Source organism: Bos mutus, chromosome 19 (assembly GCF_027580195.1).
Source record: "Bos mutus isolate GX-2022 chromosome 19, NWIPB_WYAK_1.1, whole genome shotgun sequence".
In the NCBI taxonomy this organism is placed as follows: Eukaryota; Metazoa; Chordata; class Mammalia; order Artiodactyla; family Bovidae; genus Bos; species Bos mutus.
The window spans coordinates 61,141,542-61,159,363 of record NC_091635.1 but is presented as its reverse complement, the minus strand read 5'-3'; the positions used below and the strand labels follow the sequence as shown (position 1 = coordinate 61,159,363).

The following is a 17,822-nucleotide window of genomic DNA, read 5'->3' as shown; positions in this document are numbered from 1 at the left end:
ATTGTAATCTAAGAAGCTGCTAGTTGGACTGGGCTGTCCATTCCCTGAAGTAATTATAAAAATGTTCAAAGGGAAAAGTGCCTATACTTAAATCAGCATCATCACCTGCTTGCTGATACCATCATAATTAGCTTTACCACTGGGCTTCTAATCTCTGTTTGCTTTGCTTCTTAAAGGCCAGTTTGCTTGCTGGGTAGGAACGGTTCCTGGAATCCAGAGCTTTGGCATCTAACACTGGCAAAGGCAAGTTCCCTTGTCTAATCTTACCAGTAATTCCAAGGCTAAAATGAGGAATATAAATGAATTTTTCTAGCACACCAGCTATCAATTTTCCATTGCTTCTTATAGGTATATAAAAAATTCATTTACCTTATATTTGTAAATAATTTGATATAAACACCAAGAACTTCTATATTAATAATGCCATTGATTTTATTAGGTTTGCCTTTAAGACAGCAGAATTTATTTTATGACATAATGGGCATAATTTATACCTTCTGAAAATTACAATCATGGATAACAACAAACTGAAAATTCTTAAAGAGGTGAGAATACCAGAAGACCTAATCTGTCTCCTGAGAAGCCTGTATGCAGGACAAGAAGCAAAAGTTAGAACTGGAGATGGAATGACAAGTTAATTCAAAATTGAGAAAGGAGTACATCAAGGCTGTATATTGTCACTCTACTTACTTGACTTCTATGCAGTGTACCTCATGTGAAATCCTGGCTGGATGAATCATAAGCTGGAATCAAGACTGCTGGGAGAAATATTAGCAACCTCAGATATGCAGATGATACCACTGTAATGTCAGAAAGTGAAGAGGAAGTTAAGACCCTCTTGATGAAGGTGAAAGAGAAGAGTGAAAAAACTGGCTTAAAAGTCAACAGTCAGAAAACTAAGGTCATGGCATTTGTCCCATCAATTCATGGTAAACAGAAGGGGAAAAAGTGGAAACAGTGATAGGTTTTATTTTCTTGGGCTCCAAAATCACTGTGGATAGTGACTTGCCGCCATGAAATTAAAAGATGCTTGCTCTTTGGAAGAAAAGCCATGACAAACCTAGACAAAGTATTAAAAAGCAGAGACATCATTTTGCTGACAAAAGTCCATACAGTCAAAGCTATGATTTTTTCCAGTAGTCCTGTACAGATGTTAGAAGAGGACTGTAAAGAAGCCTGAAAGTGAAGTGATAGTGTTAGTCGACTAGTCGTGTCTGACTCTTTGTGACCCCATGGACTGTAGCCCGGCAGGCTCCTCTGTCTATGGGATTCTCCAGGCAAGAATACTGGAGTGAGTTGCCATTCCCTTCTCCAGGAGATCTTCTCAACTCAGGGACTGAACCCAGGTCTCCTGCATTGCTAGCAGATTCTTTACCACTGAGCCACAATTAGGCAGGAAAGAAGGCTGAGCATTGAGGAATTGATGCTTTCAAACTGTGGTGCTGGAGAAGACTCTTGAGAGTTCCTTGGACTGCAAGCATATCAAATCATTCGATCCTAAAGGCAATCAACCCTGAATATTCATTGGAAGCACTGATGCTGGAGCTGAAGCTCTAATACTTTGGCCACCTAATGCAATGAGCTGACTCACTGGAAAAGACCCTGATGCAGGGAAAGATTAAGGGTAAGAGGAGAAGGGGGGAGACAGAAGATGATATGGTTGGATGGTATCTCTGACTCAATGGACGAGTTTGAGCAAACTCCAGGAGGTAGTGAAATACAGGGAAACCTGGCATGCTGCAATTCATGGGGTCACAAAAGTTGGACATGACTTAGTGACTGTACAACAACAATCTTTTAAATAACATTCATTTACTCATTCAATCTACTAAGTTCCTGTCACATGTATGGGAAGATATTACAAAGTACAACCTACTCTATGGCTGAAGGGATTTAACAGTCTGTGGGAAAGTGGGATTTTCCAGTAGATTAAATACTCCTTAAAGGCAGGTGCATAGGGTTACAAAACAGTCGGACATTAGTTAGTGACTAAACAACAACACCCAGGCCTAATCACCTTATAGGCAGGATTTTTACCTATTTTATTTATGGTAGCACATGGTAGGCTCTCAATCATTATTTGTTAACTAAGAGAATAAGTGAAAGTAAATCACAACACATATATAATAATGACTAGATGTTAGAGTGAGAATCTGTAGTCACCTACGGACGTGACTGAATAAGTTCTGGGTTGCACTGCACAATAATTGATTTATGTTTGTGGCTTGTCTTTCCAATGGATACAAAATTCCTACAAGGTGACACAATTGTTCAATCCCTTTCTGTTCTTTACCATATTTGGAATAGGATTAGGTTCAGTTCAGTTCAGTTCAGTTCAGTCGCTCAGTCGTGTCCGACTCTTTGCGACACCATGAACCGCAGCATGCCAGGCCTCCCTGTCCATTACCAACTCCTGGAGTTCACTCAAACTCATGTCTATCGAGTCAGTGATGCCATCCAGCCATCTTATCTGCTGTCGTCCCCTTCTCCTCCTGCCCCCAATCCCTCCCAGCATCAGAGTCTTTTCCAATGAGTCAACTCTTCACATGAGGTGGCTAAAGTACTGGAGTTTCAGCTTTAGCATCATTCCTTCCAAAGAAATCCCGGGGCTGATCTCCTTCAGAATGGACTGGTTGGATCTCCTTGCAGTCCAAGGGACTCTCAAGAGTCTTCTCCAACATCACAGTTCAAAAGCATCAATTCTTGGGCGCTCAGCTTTCTTCACAGTCCAACTTGCACATCCATACATGACCACTGGAAAAACTACAGCCTTGACTAGACAGACCTTTGTTGTCAAAGTAATGTCTCTGCTTTTCAATATGCTATCTAGGTTGGTCATAACTTTTTCTTCCAAGGAGTAAGCGTCTTTTAATTTCATGGCTGCAGTGATTTTGGAGCCCCCCAAAATAAAGTCTGACACTGTTTCCACTGTTTCCCAATCTACTTCCTATGAAGTGATGGGACCAGATACCATGATCTTCATTTTCTGAATGCTGAGCTTTAAGCCAACTTTTCACTCTCCTCTTTCACCTTCATCAAGAGGCTTTTCAGTTCCTCTTCACTGTCTGCCATAAGGGTGGTGCCATCTGCACATCTGAGGTTACTGATATTTCTCCCAGCAATCTTGATTCCAACTTGTGCTTCTTCCAGCCCAGCGTTTCTCATGATGTACTCTGCATATAAGTTAAATAAGCAGGGTGACAATGCACAGCCTTGACGTATTCCTTTTCCTATTTGGAACCAGTCTGTTGTTCCATGTCCAGTTCTAGGTGCATGGCATACAAAGACGAATAGCAAAAACAACAAAAATCTGTCCTTGTGGGAATTACCAAGATTATTTTTTCCTTAATTCAGCAAACCTTTATTGATTCTGCTGTCATGTGAGAGTTTAAGGTTCTGGGAATACAGTCATGATTAAGATTAAATTACTATTAACAAAGAACCATATTTCCAGAAATGAGAATAAACAGCTATAAAATTTATAGTGATGGGTAATTTAGTAGAATTAGGATCAACAAATTTTTTCTCTAAATGGTCAGGTAGTAAATATTTTGGCTTTTGCAAGCCACACATGATCTCTGTTGCATATTCTTCTTTTTCAAAAAAGCCATCCTTTAAAAGGGTAAACCATTCTTAGCTCCCTGGATATACTTGTCCCATGGTCTACAGTTTGTGGACTTTTACAATAGATGAATACAGGATTTTCTGGAAGTCAAAAGGAGACGACAACACTTTACAGACTGGGAGGAGGGAAGAGGGCTTGGAAGACAAACGGATGGGCTGTGCTGGATATAGGGGGAGGGAGACAGCTGGTAATCAGAGTAGAGGGAAGAGTTTTACCATGGCACTCAAGTAGCTCTTTCATGTTTATTACTTGCATATCTGTTATTTTTAAATATTCCAATTTTCATTCCCCCTCAAATCTCCAATCGTGCTAATGGATCATCCCTATCAGGAAGTCCCAGGCTCCCACAGAGTGCTAGTTAGATTTCTCTAGTACCTCCACCAAGAAATATTCAGTATCTCACCAGGCTCTGGTGCTCAGGCATGTATACTTCAGCACTTTCATACCCTTGCACACTTCAGGAAAATTTGATTTTAGTTGTTTATTCTTACAAATTTGTGTTACTTTAATGAAATGAATCTCTGAAAGATGCGATAACTGGTTTTAAGAGGACAAGGCCTGCATTATCTGTTGTTTAGTCTCAGTTGTTTGTTCTGAGATACTTGTTTCTCTGATTCAAAGTCACAAAAATACATATTTTACATGGGACTTTTATTTCTCTTTTTAATTAGACAGATCTTATCTACATAGCAACAGTTATAGACTTTTTCCATCTTCAAATGTGTTTGAACAGAATCAAGATTCAAGAAACTGGATCTGGCCAGGAAGTGGCCACAGGAATCCCATGAAGTGGCTGGTACAATTCTCAGTGTACCCCCTTAACCCTTTGAAATGAAGAACTTAAGGCAGGTTTTCAAAATGATTATTACAGTTCCCCAATAATATAAAGATTCTTCTTATTTAGCCTCACTACTGCAACTTAATCCATAGAAATGATTATTTTCAAATATTATCTTTTTTCTGGTTAATGTATTTTTACTTTTCACTAATACCTTACTATATGCTGCTGCTAAGTCACTTCAGTCGTGTCTGACTCTGTGTGACCCCATAGACGCCAGCCCACCAGGCTCCCCAGTCCCTGGGATTCTCCAGGCAAGAGTACTGGAGTGGGTTGCCATTTCCTTCTCCAATGCATGAAAGTGAAAAGTGAAAGTGAAGTCGCTCAGTCATGTCTGACTCTTAGCAACCCCATGGACTGCAGCCTACCAGGCTCCTCCATCCATGGGATTTTCCAGGCAAGAGTACTGGAGTGGGGTGCCATTGCCTTCTCCTCCTTACTATATACTGGGCATTAATTTAACTACTGAGACTTGATTAGCAAGCTAAAGTTCTTACTTATTAAAAATGGTTAATTTTCCTATCTTAAAAAACTAGATATTTGAATATCTGAATATGCTCATTTATCACCAACCCCCAACAAAGCATCTAGGACTTATTGTGTAGGACATGAATAATTTTTATAAAAACACAGTTGCTGACTGTGTCATACATCCATGCAGCTTTATAAAACAAAGCAAATGATTGCCATCAATTACAATAACCTCTCTAGACAAGACTGCAATTAATCTACAGCTCTTCAGATAAATGACTGTTCCACTGTGCCGAGGAAAATGCCTGACATTAATTGACTTATCACGATCTGTAATGATAGATGGGGCAGATGGCAATGTGATTATTCACTATCAACAAAAGAAACACATGCTTTGTTGCTGAGGTGTCTACTTGGGTCCTCTCAGAGGATAGCCCCAAACAGAAACCAAAGGAGGCTCTGAAAATAGCTCAAAATAAAAATAAAATGTTAACATGCAGGATAGAATATAGTTACTTCACTGAGGCTAACCCTCAGCAGAATCCAAATGGAAAACAATTCCCCTAAGGAAATCATAGGTTAGGTAGGATTTTGTCATTAGAAGGTGCAGTAAAGCCTATATCCCTTTGGAAGACAACCCAAATCATTCCTAGAATTGTTTCCTACAGATATAGGAAGGAGAGTCATAGTCCTGCTCAGCCTGGTCCTCCAGGCAGCCCTTACTAATAGATCACAGATGAAATCCATGTGTAGCTACCCCCATGCACAATGCCTTGACACAACGTAAGCCCTTTGCTGTCCCTCATTTCCTGCTTTATCTTTACTGTCTATCAACTACTGAGTATTTTTGGTGTTCCTTACATCTTTAATCCCACTTAATTTTCTAAACAACCTAGAGAGGTGTCTAAACTCAGCTTTAGAAGAATCAAGTAACCATATAAAGGTCACACAATTAGTGTGTACCTTTGACTCCCAAACTTAAAATTGTTTTGCATTGCTTCTCTTCTCAGCCCAGTTCAAAGGGCACCTCCTTTGTGAAGCTTACTCTGAACCCTTCAATAAAAATTTGTCATTTCTTCCTTAAAGTTAGGCAGGGCCTTGTTACATCTCCATTACAGCAGAGTGTGGGCATGTTCAGTTGTGCAGTTGTGTCCAACTCCTGTGAGCCCATGGTCTGTAGCCCACCAGGTTCCTCTGTCCATGGAATTCTCCAGGCAAGAATACTGAAGTGGGTTGCCACTTCCTACTCCAAGAGATCTTCCCAATCTAGGGATTGAACCCATGTCTCCTGCACTGGCAAACAAATTCTTTACCACTGCACCATCTGGAAGACCCTACAGCATGGCATTATACTTTACTGATTTGAAGATAACATTTCTTTGAGCTCCTCTGTGGTAGGAGCTCTGTCTTTATTTTATTTTTAACGTCCATGTCCCTAGTAACTAGCACAGTACCTAGTTAGGTCCTCAGTTGATATATTTTGAATGATCATGAAAATCCAGCCACTGTCCTCATTAAGCTTGCGGATCTCTTTCTCAGTATATGAACTTACTATACTAAAAACAATGCCAAGTTTAAACATGATCTTGATTAAAATATTAATCAATATTAGTCAAGACCAAATCAATAGTGAGATACATACTTCTGTTATTTCAATACCCTCTTGACATCAGTTATTGAGAACTCTTAAACAGAAACCTAGTTACAGGGTACTTAGCATATAAGGATGCCTGACCTCTAATGATAACCACCCTCAAGTGTAAGGGGGGCAAAACAGGTCAAATTAACTACATCCTGCTTGTCAAGTGTCATAACACATATGATATTCATTTAAATTGTAGCTCTTGTCTATAACTGAAGGAGTAATTGGCTCACTGATGTGGTCTGAATTCTGTCTGGGTTAATGAACATGATGATACTCACCATTAATGGTGGCACACAATGACCTTTCCATTCTATGGAAACTCAGGCTATTTAGCTCCTTGACATTTACTTTGCTATAAGTTATAGTTTTGTACAAATAAGACCCATTCTACCAGAAGGGAGAATTATGGAATTTATGTGAACATATGTGACATATAGAAGACTGATTGCCCAGATAGTGTGAATGTTAGTGAAGACATACATAGAAGGTGAGGGTTTAGGGTTGAAATAATGTTCTGGTGATATCTTAGGTCATTAGTCACAAAGGAGCTTTACCAATGTCTCAGGAGGAACTTTCAAGTATCACTGTGGTCTTCCCTGGAGAACACTGGAAGCTCAATATAAACATCTATATCAACTTGTAAAAGACAGACGGAGAAGGGAGGCACAGATCTTCTTATTTCATAGATTCAAGAGCAGTCTTTCAATCTGTCATCCCACCTTGGATATAAATAGGCATCAAATTTTATTAATTGGCACTTACTCATACTACTTCAATAACCCCACATACCTCCCCAGAGAAGGCTTGTCCATTGAGGAGGTGCTCTGACCCTTGGCTATCCTCACTCCCAAAGTGTAGCCGGATCTCCTCCAGCCGATGGCTGTATGTCATTGGCCCTCCTGATATGTTGACCAAGTGCTCCTTGTCCAGACGCAAGGACACATGCCTTCCAGTGTTGTACATTGTTCCACTGACCTGCAAGACAATGGGAAACAGGTCAAAAAAGGCTCTTCTTCCATTTCTCAGTTTCTCACTCAACCCAGCATGGTGTTTAGACCAATCCCTTTTGTTTCTTTTTGATAGTAAGACACTAAGCTAAGTCCACATACGGAGTAGGAAGTGACAGGCTTCCTAGAGGGCATTCCTGTCTTATATGGCCTCTATGGTACTTTCTGTGAGGCACAAGCCACATTGTCAATTAGGAATCTGAGATAGAAATTCAAAGGAGACCTCATCAATTGTGACTAATACTTTGGGCACTGCACCTTATAAACAATTAACTTGGCTTCTTACCATAAATATTTGGAATGTAAAGATGCTGCAAAAGTTAAAATCTCTGTATGAAATGAGTCACCAGTCCAGGTTCGATGCACGATACTGGATGCTTGGGGCTGGTGCACTGGGATGACCCAGAGGGAGGGTATGGGGAGGGAGAAGGGAGGAGGGTTCAGGATGGGGAACACATGTATACCTGTGGTGGATTCATTTCGATATTTGGCAAAACTAATACAATTTTGTAAAGTTTAAAAAAAAAAATAGAAACACACACACAAAAAATAAAAATAAAATTAAATTTAAAAAAAGTTTAAAAATAAAATAAAATTGAAAAAAAAAAAAAAAAGAGGGAGAGAAATTGAAGAAAGCAATTAGAAAGGATGAGATATTACCAGGAGAGAGATGAGGAAGATAAAATGAGTGAACAGGAGCAAACTCTAGGGGGAGACTGAGGCTTAGGTCTGAAGTCTCAAGCATCTGGTCTGGAGTATCTTGTTTTAGGTCCTTCTCTTACCCTGTACAGAGTCAGAATTTTGATCTGTCCTTGCAACTCATGGCCTCAATATTGAGCTAAAGAGTTTCATACAAGTTTTTCATTTCACAGATTCTTATTCCCTGTTGCTTCAGCCCATGCAAGCTGCTAACCTTACTACTTAAGGTTTCTTTTCCTTCTTTCCTCTTTAACTTGATGCTTACTTTCATTTTCCTGACTATGACCTTAGTGCCTTTCAACAATTGATTCTAAAACACTGAATCCTACCTGGAGCTGCATTGCCTTTGCCTCCTGGGTCAACCTAGCTCTAGAAGCAGATTGAAAGCTTAAAGGAAACTTTGACTGGGTCTGGATGATATGCTTCAGGGCTAGTGGTTGCTGAGCTTCTTGGATTTTCTACCTATTTACTCTGACTTCTTTGGGTTCAGCCCTAGGGACTTTTTAAGGGATTCACATAACTTCTGATAACTTCATTAGATAGGTTTTTCATATATTTGCTCTATAGCATTAGCCTTACCTGCCCCTACAGTTTCCTAACACCAGTCCTGTGAATGATTAGTTATTTTAGTTCTATAGATTTCTCACTGTGGCAGAGACAGCAGTGCTCATTAAATACTTCACTGACTTATTATTACACCATCTTGCTATAAGGTAGAGCTCATGTGGCTGATGTTGGCCATGGTCTGTGAGGGCCCATGACAAGTGTAATTTCCAGGCTGAAACAGTGAAAAGCTTATGCACAATTCTCCAGTCTCTTTCTTCACCTGATATATCAATCAAGGGGGCAATATGGAAATATGTAAATGTGGTACAGCTACAAGATGGAACCTGTGTCAGCCTGGGTCCTTGGCAGATTATTGGCAAATTGCAAAAATGGTTAGAATTCTTCCTCTCCCTGTAATTACACTACTTACAATGTGACCTTGTAGCTACTCACATTAAGACAGGAGGAGCTTTCTCCTTCACCCCTTGAATTTGGACAGTTCTTGTCACTTGTTGGATACAATATTCTAAGAGCAGGCTTTCAGAGACCTTGCATATGTCTTTACTCCTTTTCAGAAACTTGAGACCAACATGCAGACAAGCCTGGGGTAGCCTGCTAGAGCATGATACCAGAGTGAGGAGAACCATCCCAGTAGAAGCCATTTTAGACTAGGCCATTCTATGATGGATCCACCAATTGCCTGGTTTCAGATCAGATCAGATCAGATCAGTCGCTCAGTCGTGTCCGACTCTTTGCGACCCCATGAATCGCAGCACGCCAGGCCTCCCTGTCCATCACCAACTCCCAGAGTTCACTGAGACTCACGTCCATCGAGTCAGTGATGCCATCCAGCCATCTCATCCTCTGTCTTCCCCTTCTCCTCCTGCCCCCAATCCCTCCCAGCATCAGAGTCTTTTCCAATGAGTCAACTCTTAGCATGAGGTGGCCAAAGTACTGGAGTTTCAGCTTTAGCATCATTCCTTCCAAAGAAATCCCAGGGCTGATCTTCAGAATGGACTGGTTGGATCTCCTTGCAGTCCAAGGGACTCTCAAGAGTCTTTTCCAACACCACAGTTCAAAAGCATCAATTCTTTGGCACTCAGCCTTCTTCACTGTCCAACTCTCACATCCATACGTGACCACAGGAAAAATCATAGCCTTGACTAGACGAACTTTTGTTGGCAAAGTAATGTCTCTGCTTTTGAATATGCTATCTAGGTTGGTCATAACTTTCCTTCCAAGCAGTAAGCATCTTTTGATTTCATGGCTGCAGTCACCATCTGTAGTGATTTTGGAGCCCAGAAAAATAAAATCTGACACTGTTTCCACTGTTTCCCCATCCACAGACCATAGCTTTCCACACTCTGTGGAGCTAAAACAATTGGCTGTTCTCAGTACCTAAGCTTTGAGATTTGTTATACAGCAAAATACAACTGATATATTAAGTCAATCATCTTCTCTGTCCTGTGAGTCTGAAACTATCAACAAAAACTCTGGACAGTATAGAGTAGCTGAACTAGAAAGTCCCTTGGGCCTCAGATAGTCAGTCTGCTGATCAGCTTGAAAGTCTTACCAGAGCAGGAGAAGAAGGCAGTAGATATGCCAACAGTGGCAGAGGAAACTATGCAAAGAGAGAGAATTGGAGACAATATCTACTTTACCTTCAGAAATCCTTTGCACATCCTTCCAGTTCCTTCATGAGGCCCAGGCTGCACGTCTTCTGATACTTTGTATCTTACAAAGGGATTTATATTTTGTAAGTTATCTATTCTTTGAACCAAATGATGCATATCAAAGACTCTACTTCTTTTTCCAATCTCAAATAAATGTATATTTAGTCAGTGTTACATAACGAGAGCTTGTCTTCTTTTCTTGTCTCAGTTCAAGTCTTTCTTTGCAATGAAATGGTAGAGATAGATTTGTGTTTGGCACTGTTTTCATCTTTCAGCAAAATTTATTTTTTCTACTTATTAAGATAATACATAGGCATTATACATGAGTAGGAAGATACAGAACAGCTCAAGGAAATAAAAAACAGTCACAATTCCACAGCTAACCAATAATCAACAGTAATATTTTGGTATATACCTCTTCACACTCATAACCATATATGCCTATATTTTAATGAGATCATTTTATATATGTAACAAATTATTTTCACATGGATTGTCTATATATGTAAATATATTATATAAAATTTATATATATAATATATTACATACAACTATCATGTATAATAATTTAATATATTCATTACATATCACTTTATACTAATATATAGTAAACATACATTAGTTTTAGTCACTTTAATATTTCGAGGTTATTAACCATTCTGCTATAATATCACTTTGAAATGGTTTCATAATATTCCATTGTAAAAATATATAACTTACTGTTGAATCTTTACATTTTCACTTTACACTTTTCCTTTTCACTATTGCTAAAAATATTGCAGTGTGGTTACCAGTGGAGCAAGGGAAGGAGGGAGAAGCAACATAGGAGTAGAAGAAAAAAGGGATTAATATGTGATTATTTGAAATCATTTGTGTGAAAATTGTATAGCACTACAACTGGATCTTTGATTCAACAACAACAGAATACTGCAATGAGCATCCTTATGGAAAAACATGTTTACTAGTTCAGAGATATTTCATTATGCAAACTCTGGGTTAAATGGTGTATGCATTATTGCAGTGCTTATTGTCTATTGTCAAAGCCATCTGTTGCCTAGAGTCGATCCCACAAAGCAGAACTGGATCTCACATTCTCTTCAAATGACCTTAATTCAACTAGTAACATTCACGAGGTACCTATAGTATGCAAGCTGCATACAGGAGCTACTTCAAATTCTTATAGGATATGTGCTCTAGTCAAATAAACAAGTATATTTGATTTCCCTGCACTTCTAAAAATCATCTCAGTGTATTTGTTGAACTTTCCTAAGAAACTTATTGCCCATTGAAACAAAGCAGATACCATGTCCTATGTTTGTCTGCACTTTCCAAGTACTTAGAAAACACTCTGACCCAAAGTAGAGACAAGAATAAAGGGCTCTTGAGTCAAAGGATTCCCAATATGCCTCTTGGTTACTTCAGTAGTTCAGTTTATTTCCTGAAGCTTCAGTTTCCTTAATAGTAAAATAGAGACAAGAGAATTTCTCTTATGAAAATGTAGGATTAAAAAAAGTATAAGATATATAGAATAAATACCAAAATGATAGAAATAAGCTCTTCAGTAATTACTTCAAATGTAAGTGGATTCCACTTATATGAGGTACCTAGAATAGTCAAAATCATGGAAATAGAAAGCAGAATTATGGTTACCAGAGGTTGGGGAGGAGGGGCAGAGAAGAATGGAAGTTATTGCTTAATGGGCATAGAGTTATGCCCATTGAGATGGGCAAGACGAAAAGAGTTCTAGAGATGGATGGAGGTTGTACGTAATACTGCTGAATGTAAAAGTTAAGGTTAAGATGTGGTTTTAAGATGTGTGTTAAGATGTGGTTAAGATGTGATTTTTACACAGATAAAAATTGGGAAAAATTCCTTCATGAGTTTGTTGTGAGATTTAATACATGTAATGATCAAACATTTTAATTATTTTCCTTCCTTACTTTTGACAATGGGCGCTTAGCTGATGTGAAGCGACCTGATGTTAAGAGACTATAGCCCAATGGAATATAGTGCCACTTTCTAAAAGTCACAATGAACAACTTTTACTGACTTCTGCATTGTGATGATTCAGTTGCCTCTCATTTCGTATTTTAAAGCTTTGGATATGGGGAATATCCAAGATCATTTTGAAGGCCATGAAGCAAACTTGAAACCAGGATAACCAGGAATAAACTACCGTGCCTTCTAGTTCTCCCACTGCATACTTCCAGACTTCTACTTCCAAGGCTCTATCTTTATTCATTCCTCTGGCTGTGTGCTAGGATCTGGGGACAGTGTGGTGAGTGAAAGCAGGAATGGTCCCTGCCTCAAGGAGCTCACAATCTCTATTATTATAGAGACCAGAGTGAGGGAAGGAAGTTATGGGGAATCCATCTGAAATTCTACCATTTGCTTATGTATTTTAACAATTAGAGACAATACCCCTATTCCCCTACCCTTCCCCCAGACATTGATTAAAAAAAAAAAATGTGTATCCAAGGTAATGGTGTGTTGCAATTTAATTTAAAAATAAAGGCTTGACAACATTATATATGATATCTAATGGTACATCTGCACTGTAGTAATTAACATTGCAGCAGTGTCATCTTACCTGTAATGCTAATTTATAGTGTTCTACTTTGTGAACTACTTTGATGCACAGCATGTTGGAAAAAGTTATATTATGTAGACCAGGAAACTGAGTTCAGACCATTCAGGATATAAGTTGAAGCTGCAGGAGATATCCAGGTTGCCTCTGGATGCCTCACAGTTCTCCTTTTTGTTTTATTTTAATTCACTACAAAATGAGATGAGAGATGTCATGCCCATTTTGTAAGTGAGAGAAGTAAGTGTAGTTGGTGAATGCTCAATGCCTTGTCTCCTGATTCCAAGTCTAATGATCTTGATTTGAGCAAATGCTCACATTGTAAAGTTGGCTGTTCTAATATGGCAGATACAGTGTTTTTTGGCAGCTCACAATTAGCCAGGACCTCTTATTAATGGACTCATTTCCTCTTTCACTCTGCTGACATTGCTGCTTTAGAAGGAAAAAAATTCAGCCAATATTAAGGGGATTTTTCATTCTTTGAAAATGAGCGACAATCCTATTTATAACACTTGACATCTTGGTTTGAATCCTTAATTGGTGTCAGATATGGTGCTAAGTACAGGCTTCCTGGATGGCTCAATGGTAAAGAATCCACCTGCAATGCAAGAGATGCAGGAGACTCGAGTTTGATCCCTGGGTCAGGAAGATCCCCTGGAAGAGGAAATGGAACCCCACTACACAACTCTTGCAAGGCAAATCCCATGAACAGAGGAGCCTGGTGAGCTACAGTCCATGGGGTTGTAAAGAGTTGGACATGACTGAGCAGGCATGTACACACACATGGTGCTAAGTACTGAATCTGAAATTAATTAATCTTCACAATTTCTCCATCACCAAATCCAGTGTAGTACTTAGATCTGTGCTGTTTGCTTCTTCTTGGATGCGAAGCTTTGGTGCCAAGCCTGCATAGAGTGGAGGCCTTCCACAGGCATACCTTTTCTCCTTGATCTCTGTGGCTTCTTCGCATCTTGAGGCAAAGAGAACAAGGGAGACAGAGCTTGATCCCACATGTCTCTTGCTCTAAAGCGTATACTTTTAACCACTGGGAACTATTAGATCACACACTGATTACCTACCGATGCATTCTTCAAATATGGATTGATAGCATAGGAAACCCTCAGTAGTTCAGAGTTCATAAGGTCTGGGGTTATTTATTATATTAGGGTTCTCCAGAGAAACAGAATCAATACAATGTGGAAAGAAATTTATTTTAAAGAATTGGCTCACGTGATTATAGAGGCTGGTGAGTCCAAAATCTGAAGGGTGTCCTGGCAGGCTAGAGATCCCAAAAGTAACTGATGATGTAGTTCAGGTCCTAAGTCCAATTACTGCGGCATTACTTCTTACCTGAGGAGGCCAGTCTTTTTGTTCTACTCAGATTTTCAACTGATGCAATGAGTCCCAGACAAATTATGAGGGGAAGTTTGTGTTATTCAAAGCCCACTGACTTAAAAATTTATATCATACAAAACTACCCTCACAGTCATTCAGTCAATCAGTTCAGTCGCTCAGTCCTACCCAACTTTTTGTGACCCCATGAATTGCAGCATGCCAGGCCTCCCTGTCCATCACCAACTCCCAGAGTTTACTTAAACTACCCTCACAGAAACATCCAAAATAGTGTTTGGCCAAATACCCAGGCACCATAACTCAGACAACTTAACACATAAAATGAACCATCATATTTATCTTCAAATCCCATTTACTTTCTTTACTATATTTTCCTTAAATAGCTCTTAAGCAGCTGTGCTAATAGCACACATAACAGGCTGATATATGTAATATAATAGTATGTATTTTCTGTGAGCTTCCCTGGTGGCTCAGCAGTAAAGAATCAACCTGCAATGCAGGGGCTACAGGAGATACGGATTTGATCCCTGGGTTGGAAAGATCCCCTGAAGGAGGGCATGGCAACCCACTCCATATTCTTGCCTGGAGAATCCCATGGGCAGAGGAGCCTGGTGGGCTACAGCCCTTAAGGTCACAAAGAGTCTGAAGTGACTTAGCATGCATGCACACATAATTTCTATATTATATAGTTTATAAAGTCAACTATACTAAAGTTGTTCTCCAAATATTAGTCATATTGGAGTAGAGCCAGTTTGTAATAATGTATGTTTGAATTATAGAACAATTAAAAAGAAACAATTTATTAATAACTTTTAAAATAAATTGCTTTTAATAAATTGGTTATACACACAACAAGATAGCTTTATCTTTGAGTTTGCATGAGATATTAGAGATGACTCTGTTCAAGTCCTTCAGGTTGTCAAACTCCCTATTATCGGATTGTGGAAACAAAGAGGAAGTGCATCTTTTTTAAAAGACCTAATTCACAAAATAAATATATTGAAAATCTTTTGGCTTAATGGAGATAGCACTTGTATGGTTGATGTCTACTGTGGACAGCTAAGCTTGAGTGAATCTCACCTTCAGAAATTACAAAACATTCAATAAATAGTTATTTGTTTGATGTGTTACAAAGCTTATGTGACATTTCTCTTCTATTCTATTTCTATTTTCTCTCAAAGCAGTCTGACTGAAATCTCCTCTAAATACCCAGAAAAAATTCCCCACAGCATTCATGTATAGAACAGGAAACAGATTTCCAGCTGTGTAAAAGGGAAAGACTGTCATCTGATGAACAAAGGTTGATTCTTAGCACAGATGGATGGGAGTCAGGGTAGAAAACACACAAGAATTTTGAGAACTTATGTGTCACATGCCATGTCACATTTTGGATCATAAAACTAGGTACAAATAAAAGCTAAAGACTATTCAAGGTTATGTGAGGAGCAAGAGAGGGTGCTACCACTCAAAAGACTTTGAGCAAAAGCTCATGGTCTTCCTGCTGTCTTAGACAACAGATTCAAAGCTGCCATACAGATGCTGCACTCCATTTTTCAATGACCCTATAAATTTTCAGTTGCTCAGTCATGTCCTACTCTGCTACCCCATGGACTGCAGCACTTCAGACTTCCCTGTCCTTCACCATCTCCTACAGCTTGCTCAAACTAATGTCCTTTGAGTCAGTGATGCCATCCAACCATCTCATCCTCTCTTGTCTCATTCTCCTCCTGCCTTCAATCTTTCCCAGTATCAGGTCTTTTCTACTGAGTCAGCTCTTCGCATCAGGTGACCAATATTAAAGCTTCAGCTTCAGCATCAGTCCTTCTGATGAATATTCAGGGATCATTTCCTTTAGGATGGACTGGTTGGATCTCCTTGCAGTCCAAGGGACTCTCAAGAGTCTTTTCTAGAACCACAGTTCAAAAGCATCAATTCTTTGGAGATCAGCCCTCAGTCCAACTCTCACATCCACACATGCTTACTGGAAAAAACATAGCTTTGACTAGACAGACATTTTTTGGCAAAGTAATGTCTCTGATTTTTAATATACTGTCTAGTTTGTCATAGCTTTTCTTCCCAGGAGCAAACATCTTTTAATTTGATGTCTACAGTCAACATCTGCAGTGATTTTGGAGCCCCAAAAAATAAAGTCTGTCACTGTTTTCCTTGTTTCCCAATCTATTTGCCATGAAGTGATGGAACCAGATGACATTATCTTCGTCTTTTGAATGTTGAATTTTAAACTAGCTTTTTCACTCTCCTCTTTCACCTTCATCAAGAGGCTCTTTACTACCTCTTCACTTTCTGCCATAAGGCTTGTGTCATTTGCATGTCTGTGGTTATTGATATTTCTCCTGGAAACTGTGATTACAGCTTGTGCTTTATCCACCCCAGCATTTCACATGATGTACTCTGCATATATGTTAAATAAGTAGGGTGACCATATACAGCCTTGTCATAATCCTTTCCCAATTTTGAACTAGTCCATTGTTCCATGCATGGTTCTAACTATTGTTTCTTGACCTGCATACAGGTTTCTCATGAGGTAGGTAACTTGGTCTAGTATTCCCATCTCTTCCAGAATTTTCCACAGGTTGTTGCGATCCACACAGTCAAAGCTTTAGCATAGCCAATGAAGCAGATTTAGATGTTTTCCTGCAATTCTCTTCTAAGAGTCAACTGAAGTTGGCAATTTAATCTCTGGTTCCTCTGCCTTTTCTAAATCCAGCTTGAACATCTGGAAGTTCTTGGTTCACATGGTTGAAGCCTAACTTGGAGAATTTTGAGCATTACTTTACTAGAGTGTGAAATAAGTGCCTTTGTGTGGTAGTTTGATCATTCTTTGGCTTTGCCTTTCCTTGGGATTGGAATGAAATTTGACCTTTAACAGTCCTATGGCCACTGTTGAGTTTTCAAAATTTGCTGGCATATTGAGTGTAACATTTAACAACATCATCTTTTAGGATTTGAAATAGCTCAACTGGAATTCCATCATCTCCACTAGCTTTGTTCATAGTGATGCTTCCTAAGGCCCACTTGACTTTGCACTCCAGGATATTTGGCTCTACGTGGGTAATCACACCATCATGGTTATCTGGGTCATTAAGATTTTTTTCTTTTTTTATAGTTCTTCTCGGTATTCTTGCCACCTCTTCTTAATATCTTCTGCTTCTCTCTGGTCCATACCATTTCTGTCCTTTATTGTGCCCATCTTTTCATGATATGTACACTTGGTATCTTCAGTATTCTTGAAGTGACCTCTAGTCTTTCCCATTCTATTGTGTATCTCTAGTACTTTGCAGTGATCACTGAGGAGGGCTTTCTTATTTCTCCTTGTTATTTTTTGGAACTCTGTGTTCAGATAGGTATATTTTTCCTTTT

The 17,822-nt window shown here is 39.2% G+C and overlaps 1 protein-coding gene across 1 annotated transcript in view; it reads right to left on the bottom strand.

The window, feature by feature from the left end:
* The window catches only part of CA10 (carbonic anhydrase 10), an 837,221-nt gene that overhangs the window by 140,270 nt on the left and 679,129 nt on the right, over window positions 1–17,822 (bottom strand). Inside the window, exon 5 of the mRNA XM_070388901.1 lies at window positions 7,369–7,554. Within this exon, the coding sequence (XP_070245002.1) occupies window positions 7,369–7,554 (186 nt within the window). The remainder of the gene's footprint in view (window positions 1–7,368; window positions 7,555–17,822) is intronic.